Here is a 25,370-nt window from a genome sequence, read left to right on the forward strand (position 1 = left end):
CTTTCATAGAACATTTCGTAACAAAACGCATCTTGTCTTAAAACATCATTTTGTCTTTCAAAATTATCGAACATTAACTTAAACGTCTTGAGTCTTCCGATGCCAGCCTCTTATTCAGTGCCACGTGTCTCCTCAAGTGAGCTGCCTCATCCTACTCACCTGCGTGCATACTAAAAGTCAGCTACGCTGAGTGAGTTCTAGTTAATCACATAATCATACAATACATTCTTACATTTCATACTTAACCTCTTAACTTTCTTTCGTACACACCTAAGTGCATATACTTTCATTCTTACCTTCGTACTTTCTTTACATACATAATCATACGTTTTAAAGAGCCTTTCGCCCTATAACCTCACAGATATTATAAGGGTCTGGTCCCTAACATCACAGATATTATAAGGGTCTGGTCCCTAACATCACAGATATTATAAGGGTCTGGTCCCTAGTTCTCGAATATTAGTAGGGTTCGATTCCCTTTTCGTTACCATACAACCATACATCATACCTCGAGTATTATTAGGGCTCGGTACCCTTTTCGTAACCATACAACCATACAACCGTCTTTTCCTTCTTTTATTAACTTTATTACATTCATATACATAAGCATACATATCATACTTACCTTATACATAGCGTTACAACCTGACGGTACGTGCAATATCCGAAGATCGTTCATGTACCATCAAGCAATCATTCATACATATCACATATATCACATATGGCATACACTTATCACTTAGGATAAATGTATTAACAACACATCGAGTATGCCCACAGCCCCGAAAACATAACAAGGAATGGGGCTAGAAACTCACCTGAACACGGTTACGTTCACCGTTAATCGTAATCCCTTTCTTCAGTTGTGCACGGCTGACTGTGTAACAAGTATACATATCAATTAACTATCACTACACATATCATCTTTCTAGTCTTAATTACTACCCACAACGAACGGGGGTCCGGGGGCAGCGCCCCTGGCAGCGGGGTCTAGGGGCGGCAGCCCCTAGCAGGGTCCAAGGGGCAGAGCCCCTGGCTGGGGTCGAGCTGCCAGGTCAGCTTGGAAAAATTTTATTTCCATTAACTGTCCTAACACATTTTTCATTAGGTTTTTAATTTATTTCCTAATCAAACTTGACTTTAAGCGAAGTTAAACCTTAGGCGAACTTAGCTTTAAGCGAAGTTAAACCTTAAGTGAACTTAGCTTTAGGCGAAGTTATCAGTTAGGCGAACTTGGCCGTAAGCGAAGTTATCAATTAGGCGAACTTGGCCGTAAGCGAAGTTATCAATTAGGCGAACTTGGCCTCAGGCGAAGTTACCAGTTAGGCGAACTTGGCCGTAAGCGAAGTTATCAATTAGGCGAACTTGGCCTCAGGCGAAGTTATCGCTTTGAAGGCGAAGTTATCGCTTTGAAGGCGAAGTTGCCCAGTTCAGCCGCTGTTTGGTTTCTATCAAGCATTTTTGGCGATTTTAACACCCTTGTTATGGTTCGACATCACCCACTATGCTCCCCAACCGTTTTCGGTCGTATAAACACTATAAAGCTTGGATCTTTAAACTTCAAAGATCAAGAATCATACCTTTTTGTGCTTGTTTGGATCTCGTTTAACTTGTTTAATCACAACTAATCGCTCACTCTCTCTCGGATCACGCTCGTTCCTCTCCCTCGGCCGCCGGCGGTGTGTGTGGTGTGGGTGTGTTTTGGAGTGTTAGAGAATAAGATGGAATGAGTGATGTTTTAGGGTTTAGGGGATATTTATATCCCTTAAGCCCATGGACCTAAGGCCCATTCTCATTTAACCCATCTTAATTAATCTAAGTCCATGATCCGCTCCTTACTCGATATTAAATAATCAATAACGCGAAATCACTAAACATAACTTTCTTTATTCAACCTTAAAATTTTAGGATGTTACAAGCGTTGACATCTGATTTCGTAAATTCTCAAAAACTATGCAAATGTAATCTAAAAAATACCAATAATAACTTTCTGAAAAGTTGATTCAAAATACTACAACTTATAAAAAATAATAGATTAAAAACACTTAGTTATCATCAAGTTATAGCCATAACAAGAAGCGAGTACGAATTTGTCCATAAACTTTTATCACCCTAAACACGCATTTCACATGAATCTTCATCTAGAACAATAAACGTCATCGTTTTCATGTCTTGATTATTTCATTTCATCAAGAGTTTAACATAGATTATCATGAACATGAGGTTAGGTTATGTAAATAAATCAATCAAAGATAGATGAAGTACATACATTTAAGTAACAAATCAAGCACACCTTCTTTAATCACTTGATGCAAAAACTCCAAGATTGTGTGTATGTATGTTTGAGCCGTGGATTAGAGAAAAAAAGAGAGCATTTGTGTATGTTATTTATGTGAATTGTGAGAGAAAACAAGAGAATAGTTTACGTGTTAATTGGTCTTGATTGGAGTAAAGGTGAGGGAAAAGGATTGGTTTTGGGGTTTACTAAAACCCCTAGGAATTTATTTATAAACAACTGTTAACTACACATAATAATATGTCACACTTTCAAAATTTGTAATTTATACAATGTTTCTCTAATAACATGTGTCATGTGTTACATGTTAAAGGTGCCATGTGTTGCTTTTATGTTTGGATCTAGACACATGTGTAATCGGTATGAGTTGCTTTAATTTTCTATCTTGTATGTTAGAGATCACTAATCTCATCATATAAACATTTTGAATGTTTGACTTATTCTTTAAGACAAACGCCCTGTTTATCTTATAAAGTTAAATCTTTTGATTGCAAAGGTTTAACGTATTCATCTGTGATTACATGTTCTGTATGATGTGGAGATTAAAACCTTTGGAAATGAATGATGCTTAACCTATAAAAAATGGGTTTACATAAATACCCAGATCGTCTCGTGATCCAGCTACAGACCACACTAGCCTGGTTTTATCATTTCAAACCTCGTTTGTAAAGACTAGTTCAATTTATAGATAGGTTCAAAACTTAACTTCCTTTAAACTAATGAATTTTAATATTAGATGGATCGCATAATAAAGAATTGGTATGTATATGTGTGACAAGTCATCACAATAAAAACCTTGACCCGTATCAAGTTTTCGGATGAGATGGGTCGTCACATGATTAGACGGTCTGTATAATCCCATTGTTTGGCCCGTTAACACTAAAAATAATTTTGACATTATTCTAACGTTCGTCTAATTGTTCTATAAACTTGGACATAAATGAAAACACTTATATAACTTCTTTACGCCCTGCTTGCGGTGTGCGCATATAATATATATGTGTGTGAACCCTAGGGTGGGCAAAAGTGAAATTGCACTAATTTTGACGTTATTTTACTATTCTCGTGAAAATAACGTTAAAAGTGGCGGAAGGTTAATCAGGCATCATGTGGTGGCGTTGATAGCCGAAAGACAAGGGTACATGCATCGATCAGCCGGTGTCCCGATGATTATGAGTGTTATGTGCCTTATGTCCAAGTCTTGATGCAAAACTACAATCGAGCCGGGGGTCTCACCGAAAGCAGCATCTCTATCCCTATGGGTAGAGGTTAGGTTGTCTACAACTTACCCTCCTCATACCCTATCATAGCTTTGCTATTGGTGGGATATACTGAGTACGATGATGATGATGATGATGATGATGATGATGATTGAGGTTCGATCAATAGTAGCTTGGATACTCACTTAAGTGTAATAAAAAACTTAAACGAGTTCTAGGGATACTATACCTTACGTCCAAGCTATAACCAAACCTAGGACATATTTATTATGGTCTCTAGAACTACTGAAACACTTGGTCATGGCCTTGCTTGATCAAAATCACATTCTTTTGCTTGAACAACACAAAGAGCACCAAGAACATGTACTTAACTTGCTTAAACATAAATTTGGAGTGTGAGATGATTATGGAAGTGTCGGTGCATGAAATGGGCGTTCAAGCATGTGTATTTATAGGCCAGCTTGCTTAGATGAGTCAACAATCGAGTTGTGACACGTTAGGGTCGTGTTTTGACACCTCTTGCTAAACTGGGCGGTGAGACGGACCGTCACAAAACGAGAGGGCTTGTCTCATACCCCCGCCAAAAAATTGTGGGCGTATGAGACACCCCGTCACAAAAGAAAACTTAGTACCCATGTTATGTTTGATACGAACCTTTTAATAATGAGACGGTATGTTTCATCTGTAATTTGAAAAATTACAGATTAGACCATGGACTTTATGTTTGGAAAAATGACTAAATGGTTCCTCAATTTCTAAAGTTGAAAAAAATGGCACAAAAGTTTTTGGGATGTTACAAACATAATTATACATATATAAGCTAAGTATTGGTTTCTACATTTCGACATACCATTTTGTTGTTTGGGATTCGAGCATGTCATTCATCGCCTAAATTTCAATCTTTGAAACACGTTTTGAACTCGTACGAGGTGTATTCTCCCCCGTTTTCAGGCCACAACATTTTTTTTTTTGTATTCGGTGGCTCTTACAACTTCTTGCTTAAAATCTTTGAATTTAGTTTGGGCTTCGTATTTGGTCTTTGTAAACGCTACCCACACATATTGTTAGTAGTCATTGATAAAAGTGATCATGAACACCATCCCGTCATAGACTTTTGTTTTGCCAGTCCTAAGACATCTGTGTGGACTAGTTAGGGAGTGTTGGTTGACTTTTCTTTGATTGTTCATTTTCTTGTTGATGGGATTTTCCAAACTGACAGCCCACACATACAAATTCGGCAAACCATTCATTACACCTAACTTTTGCCATTAAATCAATTTTATCGTATGCAACGTTACCAAGGCGAAGATGCCACAGGTCAAGACTACTTTGATTACGGGTTTTGTGAATATAAACAACTTCGGCAAATAACACATAAACAGTCTGTTTTCGCTTTCCTTGTAAAATTGTAACGAATTTTGTTTCAAACTTCTCAAAAATCTTCACATTGTTTTATATGAAGAGAACATACTTTTATATTTCGGTTCTTTGGGAGAACTGCGATGAGATTTTTCTTCATCCAGGGTACATGGTACACACTTCCTTCATCCACCGGTCGGTAACGACACATTCCATATGCTCAAGATTTTGTAGTTGGATCAACTATTACCATAACCTGACTACCATTATACTTCTTGTACTTGATAAATTTGTTCTGTCTCCAGTTAGAAGATTTGAGCAGCTCAAATCTATGATCCAGTCATCCGAACTGTTTCCATTTGTTTCGATGGTAACAATTAGTGCATGTACCTCTTTTTCGTGGACCGTGTGAGCCTAGTCATCCCAAGTGGTTTCCTCAGTTTCAGCACTATTCCCCTCGTCTTGTTTTGGTGCACAACACTCTTTCGCCATTTGCCCCTTTCATTTGCAATTGTTTCACCGATACGCGAAAATGTCTTTTGTACACTTTGTATGACTTCTTATCTTCATATTTCTCCTCCTTGTCATGGTTCATTTTTCATTCCAATTTCCAGTTTATATTTATCGTTCTTCCAACTGTTATTGTTCTCGTTGGACCGGTTTGTCGAGGTTTCACTTTTCGACTCCTCAACATACAAGGGCTCGGCATCGCCTTGACGTGCCCGCTAACTCTTTGGCCAAGCCCTCCAACCCTCGCAACAACTTTTCTTACCCGGTAACACCGAGCTAAGATACCCACTTTATCATGAACCCAGATGTTCCACACGAATAACTAGAGGTGGCAATATGAGTGGTTTGGGTTGGATTTGAGTGATGGAGGATTTTTAAAATAGAGGGTTAGGATGGATATGGGTCAAAATGAGTAAAGCTAACCCATCTTGACCCAAGTGAAGGTTGACATACAAAGGGTTTAAAAACCCCTCAAAAAATCTATTAAAAAAATAATAACTCAAAATATAAATAAAAAAAGCAAAATGTAAAATAACTAAAATGTTCCCCTCGTCATCCTCGTTCATTAAAAAAAACGTTTTGTAAACGGCTCAAGTTTTTTGGGTTTTTGTTTCGGTTCGGTTTTGTTTTTTTTTTCATTTCGGTCGGTTTGGGTATTTGCTCAGTTTCAATGAGTTCAGTTTCGATTTCTCGGTTTTTTCGGTTTCAGAGTTTTTTGTTTTAGTCAGTTTTTTCGGTTTCATTTCGTTTTTTTGTTTCGTTTCGATACATTTTGTTTTATTTTGATCGGTTACGTTTCAGTTTTTTTTTGTTTCGTTTTGGTAAGCTTTTTGATTGCATTTCGCTTTTCTTTGGTTCGTTTTGGTCAGTTTTTCGGTGTCATATCGGTTTTTTTTGTATCGTTTTGGTTGTTTTCCTATTTCGGTTGAGTTTCGTTTCAGTTTTTTGTTTCGTTTTGGTCGGTCCGGTGTTTTTGATTCGTTTTGATCCAGTTTTTAAATTGCATATAGTTTTTTTATGTTTCCTTTTGATCAATTTTTCAGTTTCAATTCAGTTTTTTTGTTTCGTTTCGTTCGTTTTTCTATTTCAGTTCAGTTTCGTTTTGGTTTTTTTGTTTCGTTTTGGTCGGTTCAGTGTTTTTTTTTTGTTTTGGTCAGCTTTTCAGTTGCATTTCGCTTTTTTTTGTTTCGTTTTGGTCGTTTTTTCTATTTCGGTTCAGTTTCGTTTTGGTTTTTTTGTTTCGTACCGGTCGTTTTTCTATTTCAGTTCAGTTTCGTTTCGGTTTTTTTGTTTCGTTTTGGTCGGTTCAGTGTTTTTGTTTTGTTTTGGTCAACTTTTCATTTGCATTTCGCTTTTTTTTTGTTTCGTTTTGGCCAACTTTTCAGTTTCATATCGGTTTTTTTGTTTCGTTTTGTTCGTTTTTCTATTTCGATTCAGTTTTGTTTCGGTTTTGTCGATTCGGTGTTTTTGTTTAGTTTTGGTTAGCTTTTCGGTTGTATTTCGCTTTTTTGTTTCGTTTTGGTCAGTTTTTCGGTTTTATTCCGGTTTTTTTTTGTTTCGTTTTGGCCGTTTTTCTATTTCGGTTCAGTTTGGTTTTTGTTTTTGTTTTTTGTTTCGTTTTAGTCGGTTCAAGGTTTTTGTTTCGTTTTGATCGTTTTTTATGTTTCGGATGAGTTTTGTTTCGCACTTGATAGTTTGGGTATTTTGAATTAGATAAATTTTGAATAACTTGATATTTTGTTTTGACCCATTTTAACTTATAAATAAAACTCACTTGTATATTTTCAACCCATCCTAACACCCTTAAAGAATTTTATGATCTATCCTAACCCATTTTACATTTAAAATGTCCAACCACGTTCTAAAACACCTCCAAATAATGTTTCGTTGTGGGTTAAACTCCTACAAAAACAACGTCACCATCTTCAAACTCGAAACCCATTACGACAAATTCATTCAATCCTGCAACACACTAACCATCCTCACACAACTACACTCCATACTCACCACCACTGGCATCATCAACCAAAGTGTACACTTAACCGCACGTCTCATCATCAAATACTCCAGCTTATTCGATCTTCAACGCGCCAAATTTGTATTAGACACCACCCATCATGAACCCAGTTCTTTTTTATGGAACACAATGCTCCGTGCCTATGCAAACACTGGGTTCTTCTCAGATGCATTAGAATTCTACTCGGTTATGCGAAAAACCGGCTTTTTACCGAATAATTACACGTTCCCGTTTACTCTGAAATCATGTGCAGCTAATTTGGACCACATTTATGGAAAATTGGTTCATTCTGAAGTATTTAAAACTGGGTTTTGTTCGGATTTGTACGTCGAAGCTGCGCTTGTGGATATGTACGCGGGATGTGGTTTAATCGATGATGCGCGTAAGGTGTTTGATAAAATGTCTAAGAGAGATGTTGTGTGTTGGACTGCGATGATCACGGCTTATGAACAAGCTGAGAGAGGTGACACGGCTTTGTGTTTGCTTCATTATATGCAACAAGAAGGTTTTGTAATGGATTGGGTTACCGCTGTGACGGTTGCCTCGGCTATTGGTCAATTAGGTGATTCTAAAAAAGGTCAATGTATTCACGGGTATGCAATTCGTAACGAGTTATTTCATGAACTACCGGTTGTTAATTCGGTTCTAGCAATGTATGCTAAATGTGGTGAGGTTGAAGTTGCGGAAAAGATCTTTGATCATACGAAACAAAGAAATGTTATTACTTGGAATTCTATGCTTACTTGCTACACTCAAAATGGGCTAGCGAATGAAGCTTTGGCTCTTTTTGAACGTATGAAAGCGTCTGATATTATTATTAATGAAGTTACCGCGTTAATCCTTATCTCCGCGTGTTCTTATCTTGGTTCCCGACAACAAGCAGCCAAAATCCATGATTTCATAGTACAAAACAAGATAGACGTCAACCAAACACTATATAATGCAATAATGGACATGTATGCCAAGTGTGCAGATTTGGATACCGCGTTAACAATGTTTAAACAGATACCCGTTAACCAACTTGATGTTAGCTCATGGAACACTTTGATCTCGGGTTATGGCATGCACGGTTATGGAAATGAAGCGCTAAAACTTTTCAACCAAATGAAAGATCAAAACTTTTGTCCAAATCACATAACTTTCACGTCTGTTCTTTCGGCTTGTAGCCACACGGGACTCGTTAATGAAGGAAATAAATGTTTTCAGGAAATGGAAATGTTCTCTGTGACGAAAGAGCCGAAACATTATGCGTGTATGGTTGACATGTATGGTCGAGCTGGATTGTTAAACGAAGCTTATGAGGTTATAAAAGATATGAATTTGAATTCACATGTGAATGATGAAGTTTGGGGAGCTTTGCTTTTGGCTTGTAAAATTCATGGAAATACAAAATTAGCAAAAGTTGCTGCTGATAAGCTTTTCCAAATTGACCCGAAACACACGGGATATTATGTTTTGATGTCGAATATTTATGCAGAGTCAAGAAACTGGCAAGAAGTTGGGAATTTGAGACAGGATATGAAAGTTAAAGGGCTAAGAAAACCTGCAGCGGTTAGTTTGATTGAAGTTAATAACGAGGTGCATGGTTTTCGGACTGGGGAACAGTTGGGTTCGTTTACGAGAGGTGTTTATGAAAAAGTGGAAAAGATGGTTATTGAGTTGAAGATGAAAGGTTATGTTCCGGATTTGAGTTGTGTGTTTCATGATGTTGAAGATGAAGATAAGTATGGGATGCTTAATTATCATGGTGAAAAGCTTGCTTTGGCATTTGGGCTTATGAATGTTGATGTTGGTTTGCCTATATTTATAAATAAGAATCTTAGAGTTTGTAGTGATTGCCATTCGGTGTTGAAGTTGGTTTCTCGCGTGTATGGAAGGAAGATAGTTGTGAGAGATGTTAATCGGTTTCATCATTTTGAAGATGGCTTTTGTTCATGTAATGATTACTGGTAATCAAGTTTGCCAGTATTCAACATTCTTTGTTAAGATGGATATGAAAGGGAGACGTCCTTGGCTAATATCGTTTAATGCTGATGTGGAGGAGAGAGTGAGACGGTCAGATTCTCGAGCATAGAGGGGAACAGCCAGTTCCATGGCATGGAACGTCTGTGGCGGTACTAAGAGGGGAGAAGGGAGAGAAAAAGTGTGTGATGCGAAGACAAGAGAGAGTGAATGAAGTTCATGAGATAGTGTCCGTTGCTCTTCACCGGACCATGTATGCTCTTAATGATCATGATTAACTCTTGGTCTTGTTGTCTTCTTTTGGTTTTAATATTTTATACACATATCTATATTCAATAACTAAAATCTTAATCTAGTTCCTCAACATAACCATAAAAATTGTTGGGTCCTTGCAAATAGACGTGCACAAATCGGGTTCACCTTGAAAACCCGAACCGGTTCGGAACCGGTTTTTTCACACCGGGTAGAAAATGACACCGGTTCCAGTCAGGAACCGGTTCAGTTCCCGACCCGAACCGATGCCCAGAAATGCAAACTTTTAGGAACCGGGTAGGGTTGGAACCGGGACCGGTTATTACGTAAAAACCGGTTCCACCGGTTATTTTTGAAATTCAAACATTATAGCCGTTAGAAACCGGTTCCAACGGCTATATAGCCGTTTTTGACCGTTGGAACCGGTTTTATTACTATATTTAGCTAATTTTCATTCTATAAATATCAATGTATGAGTGTGTACTTGTTAAACCACTTCCAAAACTATAAAACACACTCCAAAACACAATTAAGCTTAAACCGACAACAAATGGCAACTAATGACGACGTTGTTTTTTTGATGGGTGCCATAATAATATTTAGTTGGATGGTCGGGTAACGGAACGGGTTTGCTAAAGGAGTAGTATTTTAGTTTGTTTTTGAGTTTGGTGGTGAAACAAGTAATGGAAAACAACTTATATATAGTTTTTGGGCTACAAGAACCGGTTCCAACGGCTATATTACCGTTAGAACCGGTTCCAACGGCTATTATTTGTCTCAAAAACCGGTCCCAACGGCTATATTACCGTTGGAACCGGTTACAACGGCTATTTTGTGTCTCAAAAACCGGTTCCACCGGCTATATTACCGTTGGAACCGGTTCCAACCGGTTCCAACGGCTAGTTTGACCTGTGTTTGACTTTTCAAAAAAAACCCGCCGGAACCGGTTTTTTCGGGTAGGAACCAAACCAGTTACAATTAGGAACCGGGTAGGAACCGGGTTGGAACCGATGGGGACATACAAATATGAGAACCGGGTACGATTTTCGGGTACAAAAATACCCAAACCGGGTATTGGGCCAACCGGGTAGGAACTGGAACCGGTTCTGGTTCAGTTCCACCAGTTAGGTTCCGGAACCGGTTTTTTTGTGCACGACTACTTGCAAAGACCCATGATTACTTTTGTAGAACCTTTTTCTTGATATTACATGTTATAATATTTTTCCCATTTTATCTTCCACTCTGATCTAAGGTATTAACAAAAAATACATGAACCTCAATTTTGTCCTTTTAAAGTTTATTTGATGGTAAAAGGCTTAAAGTTTTGATCAAAGAACTTAACTAAGAATTAAATCTTTGTGATTATGTTAACAATTAACGAGTTCACTTGAATCTAAAAACACATCAAATGATCCGTGTAATCATCTTAGATCAAAAACCTTTAGATAAAAAACAACCTTAACTTTAAGATTTCCTTGATAAGAGACTGACAATCTCAAAAGTGTTTCTGTTGGAAATCCACACCAAACAATCACTGAACAAGTTGCGTTAACATTGAGCTTCAACGATTCCTCGTTATACTCAAGCATCAACCAATCATATCTATAACTTATACCCTGCTTTCATAGGAACTACGTGAAACGGTTCTTTGAACCTGCTCTATGCAACCATAGAAAACTTTTAGCATTCATTCAAACTTAACCACCATGTAAAGCAAGCAGTAAATACCCTTGGCAAAAAGGGTGGGTCGGGTAATGGGTCAAACACTTGGTTGAAAAATGGGTATTTTACCATACTTTCAAATGTACAACAAAACTTTAGTTACATCCAGAAACATGTATACCAAAATCACAGATATCTTCTAGGCATGTACTCGTTTATTCTGAGAGGAAAACTATAAAACTCCTCGTTTCTGCTATCACCTGTACGGTGCTGGAAAGGGACCCACCATGGCACACCTCTATCGTCATGTGCATCGTGTGGATCCAACGTGTTGTCCAATAACGTCCCCACTATCATCACCACCGTTGGAGGGGAAGAAAATATGGTGTTCAATATAGCATTAAACTGAACAAAAAACATCATATATAAAGATTTATATAAAATATCCTCTTATTACCAATTTAAGGGTTGATACTTAATACTACACAAAACCATTATACTTTCTTATTTTTCACGAAAAAGTCCGAAACGTAATTTTTTGCTATATTAAAAGCCATCAGCTTGTGAAAGATATCACTAAATTTTTGTATACTAAAGTCCCTAAACTTGTCTGGAACGCGTGCACTTTTAAAAGAACAAAATTAAATATGGAGAATTACTTATTACCTCTTAAATTGGTTTATAAATATCCTGTTGCAAAAGTGTGAATGTCACTTCATCAAATTTTAACCAAATTAAGACTGAAAAGGATTATTTAAAAACATTAAAAAACCCACAAGTACGAACATTTAAGACAAGCTTAGCGATTTTAATATACAAGAAATATTTTATTGGGTTTTTCTTAAATAGAAAGTATATTGGGTTTTTTATGGTATTACTCGTGTAAAGTGTATAGGAAAGACGAGATCTACTTACCCATCCACCATTAGAATGAACGGGTCCCTCACCCGTGCGTAAATAATCAGTATTCATAACAAAATACTGTGATATCGATATTCCAAGGAAAAGAGATGATCCCAAAATGTAGATATTTCTCATGGAGTTATTGTTTGTAAATTGGATAAATGTAATTCCAACGGCAGCTGGTGAAACAAGTCATATGTTATATATATTCGAAAAATAAACCAAAACTTAACTAGATTATTATTATTAAAATATTTAGAACACTCACCAACAAGACCATACAAGACACAATAAATGGCTGCATATATTGGAAGAGGGATTGATGCAAAGAATGCCCCAAATTTACCTAAAAATTGGCAAATTTATAGCCAGAAATGAAGTATTAATATTATAAAAACCAAGAAATTATTTGGAAAAATGCGGACCAAATATGGAGAAGAATAACATGAAACCAGCCGACACTTGAACCACTCTTCGACTTCCAACATGAGTTAGCCCAAGAAGCCCAACATTTTCTCTGCACGGCAATTAAAAATAAAATATTTAACATATCCAAACACTCCAAAATATCAGTTAAAAAATGTTGAAAAAAGAAAACGAGTCGTACACAGATGCAGTATTCCCAACAATGGAACCAAACGTCCCGTCAAGTAACTGGCCAATTCCCTTCATCATAAAAGGAAAACAAAAAAACAAATATAGAATGAACAACAATCTCCATTTAGAACTAAACTCAAATAACAAACAACTATCCAAAATGTATGAAGTACAGATTGCATATTAAAAACCTGAAAACCGATGCTTCGACTAATGACATGTGCCGGTGGCGGTGTTGCGCCCGAGAAACGTGAAGCAGCGTAAAAGGTCCCCGTTGACTTCAAAATAACAAAATAAACAGTAACACCACAGTTAGAATATTAAATATATAAAAAGTTAAAAACAAATACGCAAGAATAAAGAAACCTCTACGGTTGAAACAAGAGCGGCTCCCATCATTCCAAAAACATGGCTTGCTCTGAATATAGGAGTACCCCATTGAAACGGGTATGATAACTTTACCCTGTATTTATGCAACCAAAAATGTGGAGTCAGGTATTGGTGGGCTCCGGTGAGTTCTCTGGCAATAGATTCTCACAGTTACAAAATACAACAGTCTACAAAGGGCAAAATTGTAATTACCATGGAGCTGATTCCATGAGATAGGACCTATCCGTCCTGCAACTAAGTTTTGTTGTCTCGCCAACATTATTATATGCACCGGCTACAGTGAGCAACGCAGCAAAAGCCCACACGAGTGCAATACAAAAGAGCAAGGCAAATCTTTCAAGAAGGGAATGGGCCCGGTGATGGAGCCGCTTCATATACTATAGCATAACATCAAACCATTACATCATACGATACATCATACATGCATGCATACATACACATACATAACATACAAATACAAGTTTACCTGTTGGAAGACAACCAAAAATATAAGCATAGGCAGGCCTATCTCCACACAATTGCCAAGCTGCAATTATGAGTTTGTTTATTAAACCGTCTCGATTTAAAAATATAAAAAGTTTTCATGCACCAAATAGTTGTACCTCAGGAAACCCCCTTCCAAATAAACCAAGACCGACTACACAAACATAAGCAACGATAACAACCGGACTGAAAAACCTATGATCAAGCCCAAAAAACTGTCACACGATACAAATATACAAGTGAAGATATATCAAATTTAAATAAGTAAATAATTACTTGGTGAAGTTTCCCCATGCCCTGCTAAATCCAATAATAATATTCACAAATGAAGATATTATCAAGGCTCCTTGTATAGCCCTCATAGTGTGTTCAAATCTCTATCATTCAAACCATAAACAACAAATTAGAATCGTGTATTGCGTATATATACACACACACATGAGTCATGTATATATACCTGATGCCCGGATGAGAAATCTTCATCTGCGAAATCATTTATAATCGACAGCACAGATAATATATAGGCAAAAGACGGTCCCATGACCGTAGGAAGCCTACTACCGATCAACGTTTGCAAAAGGGTGTTCAAACCCGACATAAATAACACGGCTTGAATTACACGCGCCTTATCGTTCTACAAAAACATAAAGATCAAATTCATCAACTTGATTTCAAATACTGACTATTCAATTCCAAACCAAAAGGGTCGATTTGTAAATAGCTCACATGATTACCACCCATTTGAGGAACAAGCCGAGTGGCTATCATAACAACACTTCCCAGCATCACAATATAGTGTTGGAATCCAAGCAATACAGTTTGAGCTGTCAACAATATTATTATTCAAACAATTAGAAAAGACTTAACAAGATTAATAAATAAGGAATAATAAAGATTATTATACTAAGTTCAAAACTGATAGGGATTGATTACAAAATTAACAATGATATCATCCAATTTTATAATATTATTAACTAAAATCCACAAAGCTAACAAGTTTCAGTTAATTTGAGGTTTAATCTTTGTGGGCTACTTCAACACTTGAAAAATCAAACTGAAACAAAGATCACATACTAAAAAACAAACATACCAAGAACAAGATAGCAAAAAGGAATTAAAAATCAAGAAAGACTTTGACAAAATTAAAAAATAATTAGAACAAAAAAATAAGGGATAAAGATTATTATAATAAATTCAAATTTGATAGGGATTAACTGATTACAAAATTAACAATGATATCATCCAAGTTTATAATATTAGTAAATAGATTCCACAAAGCAATCAAATTTTAGTTAACTTCAAGTTGAATCTTTGTGGGTTCACCTCAACTCTTCAAGAATCAAAATATTCAAAAGGAATCTTTTGATTCCCTAAAGGAATCAAACTCAATCAAGAATCACATATTAAAAAAAATAAATCATACCAATTTTAAGATAACAAAAAGGGTTTACAAATCAAAAAAGATTACACCCTTTTCACATCAAACTTCAATCATTTCAATTTAATAATAATAATAATAATAATAATAAAGACTAACGCCAAGAAGGATTTGAATGGATGCAGTAATTAAGTGTTGTGAGTTGTTCAGCCGGTGGATACGCCGGTCCTCTAGCGGCACCCAGTGGCAACGGCGGAGCCACGGCGGCAGGTGGGTGGTGGTGTCCGTTTTCCACCATGATTATTATTATTATTATTATTCCGGCACGGATGACTTCAAATTCTTAAACTGAAGCAATAATAATATTATTAATAATAATAATTAAGGAGCATGTGAGTGATAATGTGATGAGAGAGAAAGTAAGATGTCTGGTATTGGGGGCCGCAAAATGCATTTACACATCGGGTGAATGAGTGGACAATGAACCCGTTACTCGATAGTGTCTTTCACACAATAAATAAATGCTTTTTAATATTATTATATGAGTTGTGTGTTGTGCATGGGGAGTTGTACGTTGGTGGATGTGTTTAACTGGTTTGGAAGTGGGGCCGGGAAGTCTTTGACATAGGTTGACTCTGACATGCTGTTGTTGGATTGTTGAAGGGAATAATGTACATCAGACAAAGTTGTTTAACTATTATCCAAACTTATAAAATACAAAATGGTTTTACATTAAAATATCTTTTTTATCGTGAAATATAAAAAACTTTTTTAATTAAGTGTGCTTAAATGTAAGTAGTACTATAATGGGTAAACTCCCGGCAAGTTTACACCAGGCAAAGACAACGCAAATCCGTAAGTTCTTGGATAGACCATCCATCGAAGGCAAATTAGACAGTGCTATTGTACGAAGGACCGGATCTTACAAGATCCATCAGTGGGTATCAAAACGTATGCATTTCACAATCTCTTCCATGTTTCCATCGCGTCCCTTACTAATAAATAGTAATTTGTTATTACTATTTATTTCTAATTTATTACTATTTATTTGTCAATCTTTAAATATCATACATTTTTAATTTCTTACTATTAATAAATGAATCAATTTATTTCCTAAAGTAGCTAATTTATACTCCCTACATCCCATTACAAATGTCCGCTTTCAAAAATTTATTAGCTAATTTCGAAATTTACTCATAAAAACACACAACAAGCATTAATAAACAATATTTATGGACCCAATTTCCAAGGGCATTATTGTTGTCATTTGATAAGTAAAACAAACAATAATTTAATCTACCTTAAACTTCATGTCTTTCAAACTAAGACACTTTGACATGAACGAAGGGTGTACATGTTATTATTCATATTAAATGGTAAATTAATTGTAATCGTACAGTTAATTCTGATAAATTAATATTATATACAGTCATGTCGAGGTTTGATTATTGTCTCGATCATTTAGTTTAAGAGACACTAGTGTGATGATGGTAGATTAGGCGAATATGTGGTTTTCACTAGTTGGAACCTTAAACTGAACGGGTTTTATCTCACCGCATTGTCGTGTCTTCGGGTTAAAGTTCACGGGCGTTGGCCTTAGGTGCGACTTTTTTCGGATCAAAAGACGAGTGTATCTCGATGTGATGAATTTAGTCGGTAACTCATTTGAAAGATTCGTTGGCGTTTAAGAAAAAAAAAGTCTTATAATACAACAACATATATTATCAATTAATTATATAATTGTTTGTATTTAAATTATTATAAATGTATTGTTACTTTCTATTAGTAGTGTATGCAAAATATGTTGTTAAATTTAAATTTTAATTATTTATTACATATTTAATTTTAATTAATTACATGTATTTGTATCGTGTACGCGTCTCAAACTTACAACTTATAATATACTAAAAGAGTAAAAGATCTATATTTGGTAGAAGTTTGATATTTGGGATTTGGATACGTCTCAGACACCACTAGTCGATGTATACATCATAATTTGTTTTGTAAAATAACATGTTGGTCTGTCTATGAAAGCCAAGGGGAGTACACATCCATATAGGGATGAGCAAATTTAAAACCGGTATCGAACCGGCACTGGTATCGAAATCTGTATCGATTTGGTATTGTCAGTACTGAATCAGTACCAAAGTTTTGAGTTTCAGAATCGGTACGAGACTGATATTTCCTGAATTTTTACCTTCAACACCGCTACCGTACCGAACCGGATATTTCGATACTAGTACCGGTACCAATAATTTAAAATTTTCAAGATCGGTATTTTCAATACCGGTACGGTACCGAGCTTATCCTTACATCCATCTGTCATCTATGAAATGGAAAAGTTATACATTTTCTATATATAATGTTTAAATATAATGTTGTGATTTAACTAAGGGAGATTCTGATTCATCATACTGGAATTATTTGTTGGAATTTATGTGTTAACTAAAAACACAAGCCTATCACCTCTTTAATGAAGTGGTCATGAGATCTACCTTAAGTTCATCTAAGGGTTTTTTGTGTTTGACGTTGTGGTTCGAATAAGCTTAGGTGAAACACCATTATGTGGATTAGCCCCTGTGACATTGGACACCCCAGAGAGTTTTCTAGGTGTTTAGTCAAGTGTACATCGTTAAAAAAACGCCTAAAAAACCAAAAAAAAAATATACAGTTGATCTGTAAAAAAACTTGCCTAAACGCAAATTTTTGGAAATTTGACTTATGTTGACCAAGCAATAGCATAGTATTCATTTTAATCTGGGGAGAGGATTTTAGAAAGAGGACATATCACATGAAAATGAAGGCGTATCAACTATTAAACATTACATGTATTTACAAAGATTAAACATTTCATTTCATAGCCGTAGCCGTTCAAAATAAATAATAACAAAAACATTTCATTTGATAAGAAAAAAATCAACTTTCATATAGTTCTTGAGTTTTAATTAGGCTTTGTAACCCAAAAGAGGAAAAGTCATTTTTAGACCAAATTGTCAAGGCCTATTAGGTTATGTATACTACATAGTTTCTGAATTTGAGTTAGGTTTTGTAGCCCAAAAGAGAAAAAGGTCGTTTTTAGATCAAGTTGTCAAGACCTATTAGGTTTACCAGTTTATGTACTAGTTTAGATAATGTGTAGTGAATCGAGCTCTTTTGTGGGTATTGTGTGACATGCAATGTTTTCATAACCGGACCGAACACCGAACCGGGCGGCCTACCGGTTCACCGGTTCAACCGGTCAAAAAAGAATGGATCAAGCTTAAAAATGATTTTTTCAAAAAAAAAAACATTTTTTTCCTTAGAAAACCGGTTCAACCGATCCGGTTTTCCGGATCGACCGACCGAACCGGTTTGGACCGGCCGGTTCCCTATCAGCCGAGCGAACTATGTGAACCGGACCGGTCGGTGGACCGAATCCCGGTCGAACCGGTTCGACCGGCTGGTCCGGTCCGGTTTCAACAACACTGGTGACATGAGCTCTTTTGTGAGTATTGTGTGACATGTGGTGCAACGTTAGCAAAAGCGTTTTTTGGCTAAATATTTCATTACTCTATTATTATTTTATTATTATATTTTATTATCAAAATAAACAAAAACAAACCCGCCAATCACATTCCACCATTTCCTCCCACATTCCCTCCACCCGGCGTTGTGTAGGACCCCCCCCCCCCCCCCAAAGCGCCCATTCCCGATGCTTTGGTGGTTTTTTGTGTGAGAAAGCGCCTACTACACATGGTTTTAGCGGAGAGATGTGCTCCTCTAAACAACCCAAACACACACCTATCCTATAATTCCACCTCATTTACCCTATATACTACCATAAACCTACTTAAATCAAAGACAACACTCCACTAAACAACTCTCTCTCTCTCTCTCTCTCTCTCTCTCTCTCTCTCTCATCTTTACCATCGGGTAATGGCTAACGAATTTGGCTACCTCAAATAGAGTTTAAGGTGAAAGCAACAATGTTACCCCGTTAGGGTATGTACCTTAAATTTATTCGTCGAGGATGCCCCTCTCCCTCTTAAATGTTTTTTTTTTAATACGTATAAGTGTTTAATTTCAATTACATAACTCATAAGAGTTCATGTCGTAAAGAGTTATCTAGTTTTGAAATTGGTTAAAGTTGACAAAAATGTTTACTTTGTATTTTTATAAACTTATTATTATTTTTTAAATCTAATATTATTTAAATGCTAGGAATGAGTTTCTAGGAATGCAAACCGTTGGACAAGTATTTTTGGATGCAAAATGTTTGGGACGAGTGTTTTGGCTAGGGACGAGTAGTTTAACACTAAAACCAATAGCCATGAGTAATTTTAAATTGACAGGAACGAGCAGATTAGAAGGGGGAGTACTAATCACGAGTATTTTCTACCACACATCTATTTTTTTATTGGTGTTTAAAAATGGGGGTGGGGGGTGAGGGTGGGGGTCGTGTTATTTTGATAACTCTTGAGACAAACTAAGTTGGAATTAGGGGTGCAAACGAGCCAAGTTGAGCCCGAGCTCGACTAGGCTCGAGCTCGGATCGTTTAACTTCAACAGAGCTCGAGCTCGGCTCGTGAATGGATTTTTAAGCTCGAACTCGGCTCGTTTACTATTTATCAATTATTTTTTCATATAATTATAACTATTTTATATATTTTTTTATATTATAATTTTATTTATAAAAGAATACATATTATTTAGTTATTTTTATTTATTTTTTCATAACATTATATTTATTAATTAACAATTATTAAATATATATATTAAAAAGTTATATAAATGGTAGGCTCGTTTAGGCTCGCGAGCCGGCTCGAGCTCGATAAGTAAAGCTCGGGCTCGGGCTCGTTTATTAAACGAGCTTATTTTTAGGCTCGAGCTCGGGCTCGGGATTGATAAAGCTCGGCTCGATCGAGCTTTTTAACGAGCCGATTTCGAGTAGTTGCTCGCTCGTTTGCACCCCTAATTGGAATCTCTTTCCTCAAAGGACATGCCCGGAATTTCCATGTTGCTTTTCCTTCAACAGTTAGATAATGTGTTACGGCTCGCAATGGGAACCGTGATCCATGTCAATAACGCACACCACAACGTGGTGGCGCGATCGGAGGTGCAAGCGAGTAGGCACGAGCCCACTCACGGCTTGTAAAGAGATGTTGGTTCATGGAAAATGTGATAGATCCTTTGGGTGCTGTTAGAGCCTGTAATTTTTGACGTAGGAGATAAAACCTAATTTTTGTTTGTGAAGTTGAAGAAAACTGATGAAGACGATAGTTCTTTTTAGCTTTGTTTATATTAAATGAAGTTTTTTTAGCCCATTTGGATAAAGCCTGTTTTTTACTTTTACTTATCGTATTTATCCGAGTTAAGTGTCATTTTTATATATGTGGTTTTTTCAATTACGCAACTTTAGTACCGTTTTGAATTCATTGGAATTGAATGCCTGACATTTCAAAAACATGTCATTTTAGTACTCTTTTCTAACTCTGTTTAATTATTCCGTTAATTCAGGGGTAAATTGGTAATTTCGTTTGTTTTTATTTATTTCAGTTTTGAGTTAAGTATCATTTTCATACATGGGGTTTATTTAATTACACAACTTTAGTACATTTTCTGAATTTATTACAACTGGATACTTGGATTAGTTTTGGATACATGGTAAAGCAAAAGAGACATTACATATTATATATTACAATTAAAAGGTCATCTCTAACCCTAAATGAACATATCACCCATGCTCATAGATCCTACGAACTCTAACCATTGTTCATCTTCAAGTTCAATGAATTATGATACGGTTCTTCTCCCTTGTGGTTTGTCAACCATCTTTGGAACTCTTGGACATCATGTAACCATGGTCGACGTTTTTATTGTATATTAAAACATTAATTTTGTTCACTTTTGAACTAATTAGTCGACGTTGGTTCTCCAATTTCTAACCTAATTGATTATACTGAAAGAGTGAAAGGTACAAAGTTATGGATTTGTTATTAGGCTTGATCTTCCGATGTGTCAAAGGGTTGTTGTTACCATACCCCGACTTTTGAACAAAATTAACGCACATGAATATATTGCAAGAACAATGACTAAGATGAACTTATCTTGAAGTTACCGGAAGAAAATTGGCAATAAAGAACAAAATGCTAAAAATTATGTTGCGCATTTCATGGTTGTTTTTTATCATCTATCAAATAATTCAGGGGTAAATTGGTAATTTCGTTTGTTTTTATTTATTTCAGTTTTGAGTTAAGTATCATTTTCATACATGGGGTTTATTCAATTACACAACTTTAGTACATTTTCTGAATTTATTACAACTGGATACTTGGATTAGTTTTGGATACATGGTAAAGCAAAAGAGACATTACATATTATATATTACAATTAAAAGGTCATCTCTAACCCTAAATGAACATATCACCCATGCTCATAGATCCTACGAACTCTAACCATTGTTCATCTTCAAGTTCAATGAATTATGATACGGTTCTTCTCCCTTGTGGTTTGTCAACCATCTTTGGAACTCTTGGACATCATGTAACCATGGTCGACGTTTTTATTGTATATTAAAACATTAATTTTGTTCACTTTTGAACTAATTAGTCGACGTTGGTTCTCCAATTTCTAACCTAATTGATTATACTGAAAGAGTGAAAGGTACAAAGTTATGGATTTGTTATTAGGCTTGATCTTCCAATGTGTCAAAGGGTTGTTGTTACCATACCCCGACTTTTGAACAAAATTAACGCACATGAATATATTGCAAGAACAATGACTAAGATGAACTTATCTTGAAGTTACCGGAAGAAAATTGGCAATAAAGAACAAAATGCTAAAAATTATGTTGCGCATTTCATGGTTGTTTTTTATCATCTATCAAATAATTCAGGGGTAAATTGGTAATTTCGTTTGTTTTTATTTATTTCAGTTTTGAGTTAAGTATCATTTTCATACATGGGGTTTATTCAATTACACAACTTTAGTACATTTTCTGAATTTATTACAACTGGATACTTGGATTAGTTTTGGATACATGGTAAAGCAAAAGAGACATTACATATTATATATTACAATTAAAAGGTCATCTCTAACCCTAAATGAACATATCACCCATGCTCATAGATCCTACGAACTCTAACCATTGTTCATCTTCAAGTTCAATGAATTATGATACGGTTCTTCTCCCTTGTGGTTTGTCAACCATCTTTGGAACTCTTGGACATCATGTAACCATGGTCGACGTTTTTATTGTATATTAAAACATTAATTTTGTTCACTTTTGAACTAATTAGTCGACGTTGGTTCTCCAATTTCTAACCTAATTGATTATACTGAAAGAGTGAAAGGTACAAAGTTATGGATTTGTTATTAGGCTTGATCTTCCGATGTGTCAAAGGGTTGTTGTTACCATACCCCGACTTTTGAACAAAATTAACGCACATGAATATATTGCAAGAACAATGACTAAGATGAACTTATCTTGAAGTTACCGGAAGAAAATTGGCAATAAAGAACAAAATGCTAAAAATTATGTTGCGCATTTCATGGTTGTTTTTTATCATCTATCAAATAATTTAGTGAACTTTTAATTGTACTATGTAGTATGTAATATCACTTTTGGTTTGCCTATGTATCCAAAACTAATTTAGGTATGTAGTTGCAATAACTTCAAAAACAGTACTAAAGTTGCGTAATTGAACATACCACATGTATGAAAATGACAATTAACTCAAAAGATAAAATAAATAAATTAAAAGATATTACCAATTTATCCTTGACTTAACGGAAAAAACAGACGTGGTTAGAAAAATGTATTAAACCGGCATGTTTTTGAATGTCAAATATTCAATTGCAATAAATTCAAAAACAATACTAAAGTTGCTTAATTTAACAGACACATGTATAAAAACAACACTTAATTCTATTTATCCCCTTTGATTATTTTTTTTATCTTAACGGCAACAACTACATACATTACGAGACTATTACTTCATTAGTTTTGTAACTTATTCAATTCAATAAATAAGATATACTCTAATCTCTATCAAGTTCTAGATTCTTTTAGTTTAAACTTTTATATTGTTACCTTATTATAGTTATATTAATATTGGTAAACATAAATATTATTGTTGCGTATTTTAAAAAGTTTAAAAATTATATTATATTTTTTAATCTTATATTAAAACATTTATCTTTTAATTTTATATTTTATTTTAAATTCTCGAAACAAAAAGAAAAGAAAAAGAAACTCGTTGAAGCCCTCATTCGTCTAAATCATAACAGACTCAAGCGACTTTAACGATGACTTCAACGAGTATATAGTCAACACTGCATGACAAAATATTACTAGATTAATCCAGAGAATGCCTTCAACAACAAAACGCAATCCTTGCATTTTTATATACAATAATCAACAAGTTTGGTTAATTATTATATACAACAATTAACAAGTTTGGTTAAGTTTCGATTGGGCTACTTGACGGCAACGTATTGGTCCTTGCATTTTTATTTATTTATTTTTTACTTCCGGTACCCTAATGAACATAACGAAAATCGACTGAATTCGTGTAAACTCATAGCCTCAATGCCCGAGACCAACAATGCTCAGGTTTTACCAACGTCCAAGTTTACCAATCAATGTCACCCCATTGATCTACCTCTTTTTATTTTATGCTTTCTGATTTTTTAGCTACGCTACCGTAATGAAAGTAATTGAAACCAACCGAACTCATGTCGAGTTACCAACTCAATGCGCCCGGGGACCGACAACGCTTGGGTTTACCACCGCCCTGGTTTACCGACCAAATAAATGTCTGAATTCACATCGACTTGCCGACGTAACGCTCGGGTTTTACCTACATTTGTGTTCAATGTTGGGGTTTATTAGCTGCCTTTGGTGCTGCTAAGCCTCCATTAGGCCACTTGGTGGTACCATTTCGGTCCACGAGATTTTGCTTTCCCCCCTTCCGGTGTCATAACAAAACCGACTGAATGCCAATTTTATTGTTATTCTAGTTTCGATATTGTAATGAATGTGACGGATTCTGACCGAATTTGCGTAGACTCGCCGCATTTTAATTCCGACACTGTATCGAACGTAACGAAAACCGAACGAATGCCAATTTTGTTTTTTGTGGTTTTAGTTCCGGTACCGTAACGAATATGGCGAAAACCGATCCAATTTGCGCAGACTAAACGCCTCAACGTCCGGGATCGACAACTCTTGGTTTTCCCAATGCCCGAGTTTTAGTAACCTACGCCACCCTATTGGCTTACCTCAACTTTTATATCTTTTTTTTTGTTTTATTTTTGCTTTTAGTATCGGTATCATAACGCATGTAACAAAAAACGACCGAATTCACGTCGACTTACCGCCTTAACGCTTGGATTATCACCGTCCGGGTTTTACCGACTTGCCCGAAACGTTATGTGCCAGGTAAAACACTAATTAATGTAAAATAAAGAAGTTTGTATATCTTATGTTAAAATAATAAAATTGAAGCTTCTTTTAGTAGTAAAATTACGATGAATACATGAAGTACTCCACCAATCAAGTTACCAAGACGATGGCTAGGCTGTCAATAGTACTGTAGAGACTGTAGTAGTACATGAATATGAAAGAACATTGAACCATTGTATATGTTTTTATACAATACATGTTATTAGTTTTGGGTTATAAATCAAGATTTTCTAATTATAAAAAGGTTAAACATATGAAACTCAATGAATTAAGAGAAAGACAAAATGATAAATAACTGTATAAACGTACATGTTTTTATAAATGGAATTGCCCAAGTGACCATGACATAGGGATTGATGTATAGGAATTTATACATATTTTCAGCACTAAAATATATTCAAATAAGCGTAATTTCGGCAACTATATTAGAATAAATAACCACTAATGTTTATAATTTCTATCTAGAGGTAAATATAGTCCCAAGAAATAAAACAAGCTGAAATACGAAGTAAAACGGAGATAAACGGTGAAAACCGACTCAACACATCCCATGGTGTCTCAAGACATGACCATGCCTAGAGCATACAAAGTAAAGACAAAAATCAAAAAAATCAAGACATGACCATGTTAACCAAAACACACCGCATGTTATCAAAAAAAGAAATTAAAGATAAAATGGAAGGTTCTGAAGCAAAACACGGTCGTGCGTTTCCAAGACATGGCATGCCGTCAAGTACAATAGAAAAAGACAAAACTGGAGAATGTGCCTTGTTTAACACGACCGTGTTAACCTTGAGCTGTACGATCTGACATGGAAAAATAATGCAGCAGGACAAAAAATGACGACACAGTTATGCCCAGAGGACCTGAACAACCTATAAATTGAATGCTCTTCT

At 35.6% G+C, this 25,370-nt stretch overlaps 1 protein-coding gene and 1 pseudogene across 1 annotated transcript; one reads left to right on the forward strand and one right to left on the reverse strand.

Annotated features, from left to right (window-relative positions):
* Positions 1-7,246: 7,246 nt before the first annotated feature.
* LOC143601592 (pentatricopeptide repeat-containing protein At3g26782, mitochondrial pseudogene) lies at positions 7,247-9,356 on the forward strand (annotated as a pseudogene).
* Positions 9,357-11,383: 2,027 nt separating this feature from the next.
* Positions 11,384-15,517, reverse strand: LOC143601591 (nucleobase-ascorbate transporter 3-like). The gene is made up of 14 exons (XM_077078969.1): positions 15,189-15,517; positions 14,378-14,475; positions 14,109-14,285; positions 13,928-14,028; positions 13,771-13,846; positions 13,635-13,694; positions 13,361-13,545; positions 13,145-13,241; positions 12,970-13,056; positions 12,789-12,847; positions 12,607-12,698; positions 12,450-12,527; positions 12,194-12,360; positions 11,384-11,683 (listed from the first exon to the last, which is right to left on the reverse strand). Exons 1-14 carry the CDS (start codon positions 15,325-15,327, stop codon positions 11,465-11,467), a joined length of 1,635 nt encoding a protein of 544 aa, XP_076935084.1. The 5' UTR covers positions 15,328-15,517; the 3' UTR covers positions 11,384-11,464.
* Between the last annotated feature and the right edge of the window lie 9,853 nt (positions 15,518-25,370).

The sequence above is a fragment of the Bidens hawaiensis genome, unplaced genomic scaffold, assembly GCF_021521415.1.
Source record: "Bidens hawaiensis isolate Kalapana, Puna unplaced genomic scaffold, B.hawaiensis_p1.1 tig00056787_1, whole genome shotgun sequence".
Lineage (NCBI taxonomy): Eukaryota > Viridiplantae > Streptophyta > Magnoliopsida > Asterales > Asteraceae > Bidens > Bidens hawaiensis.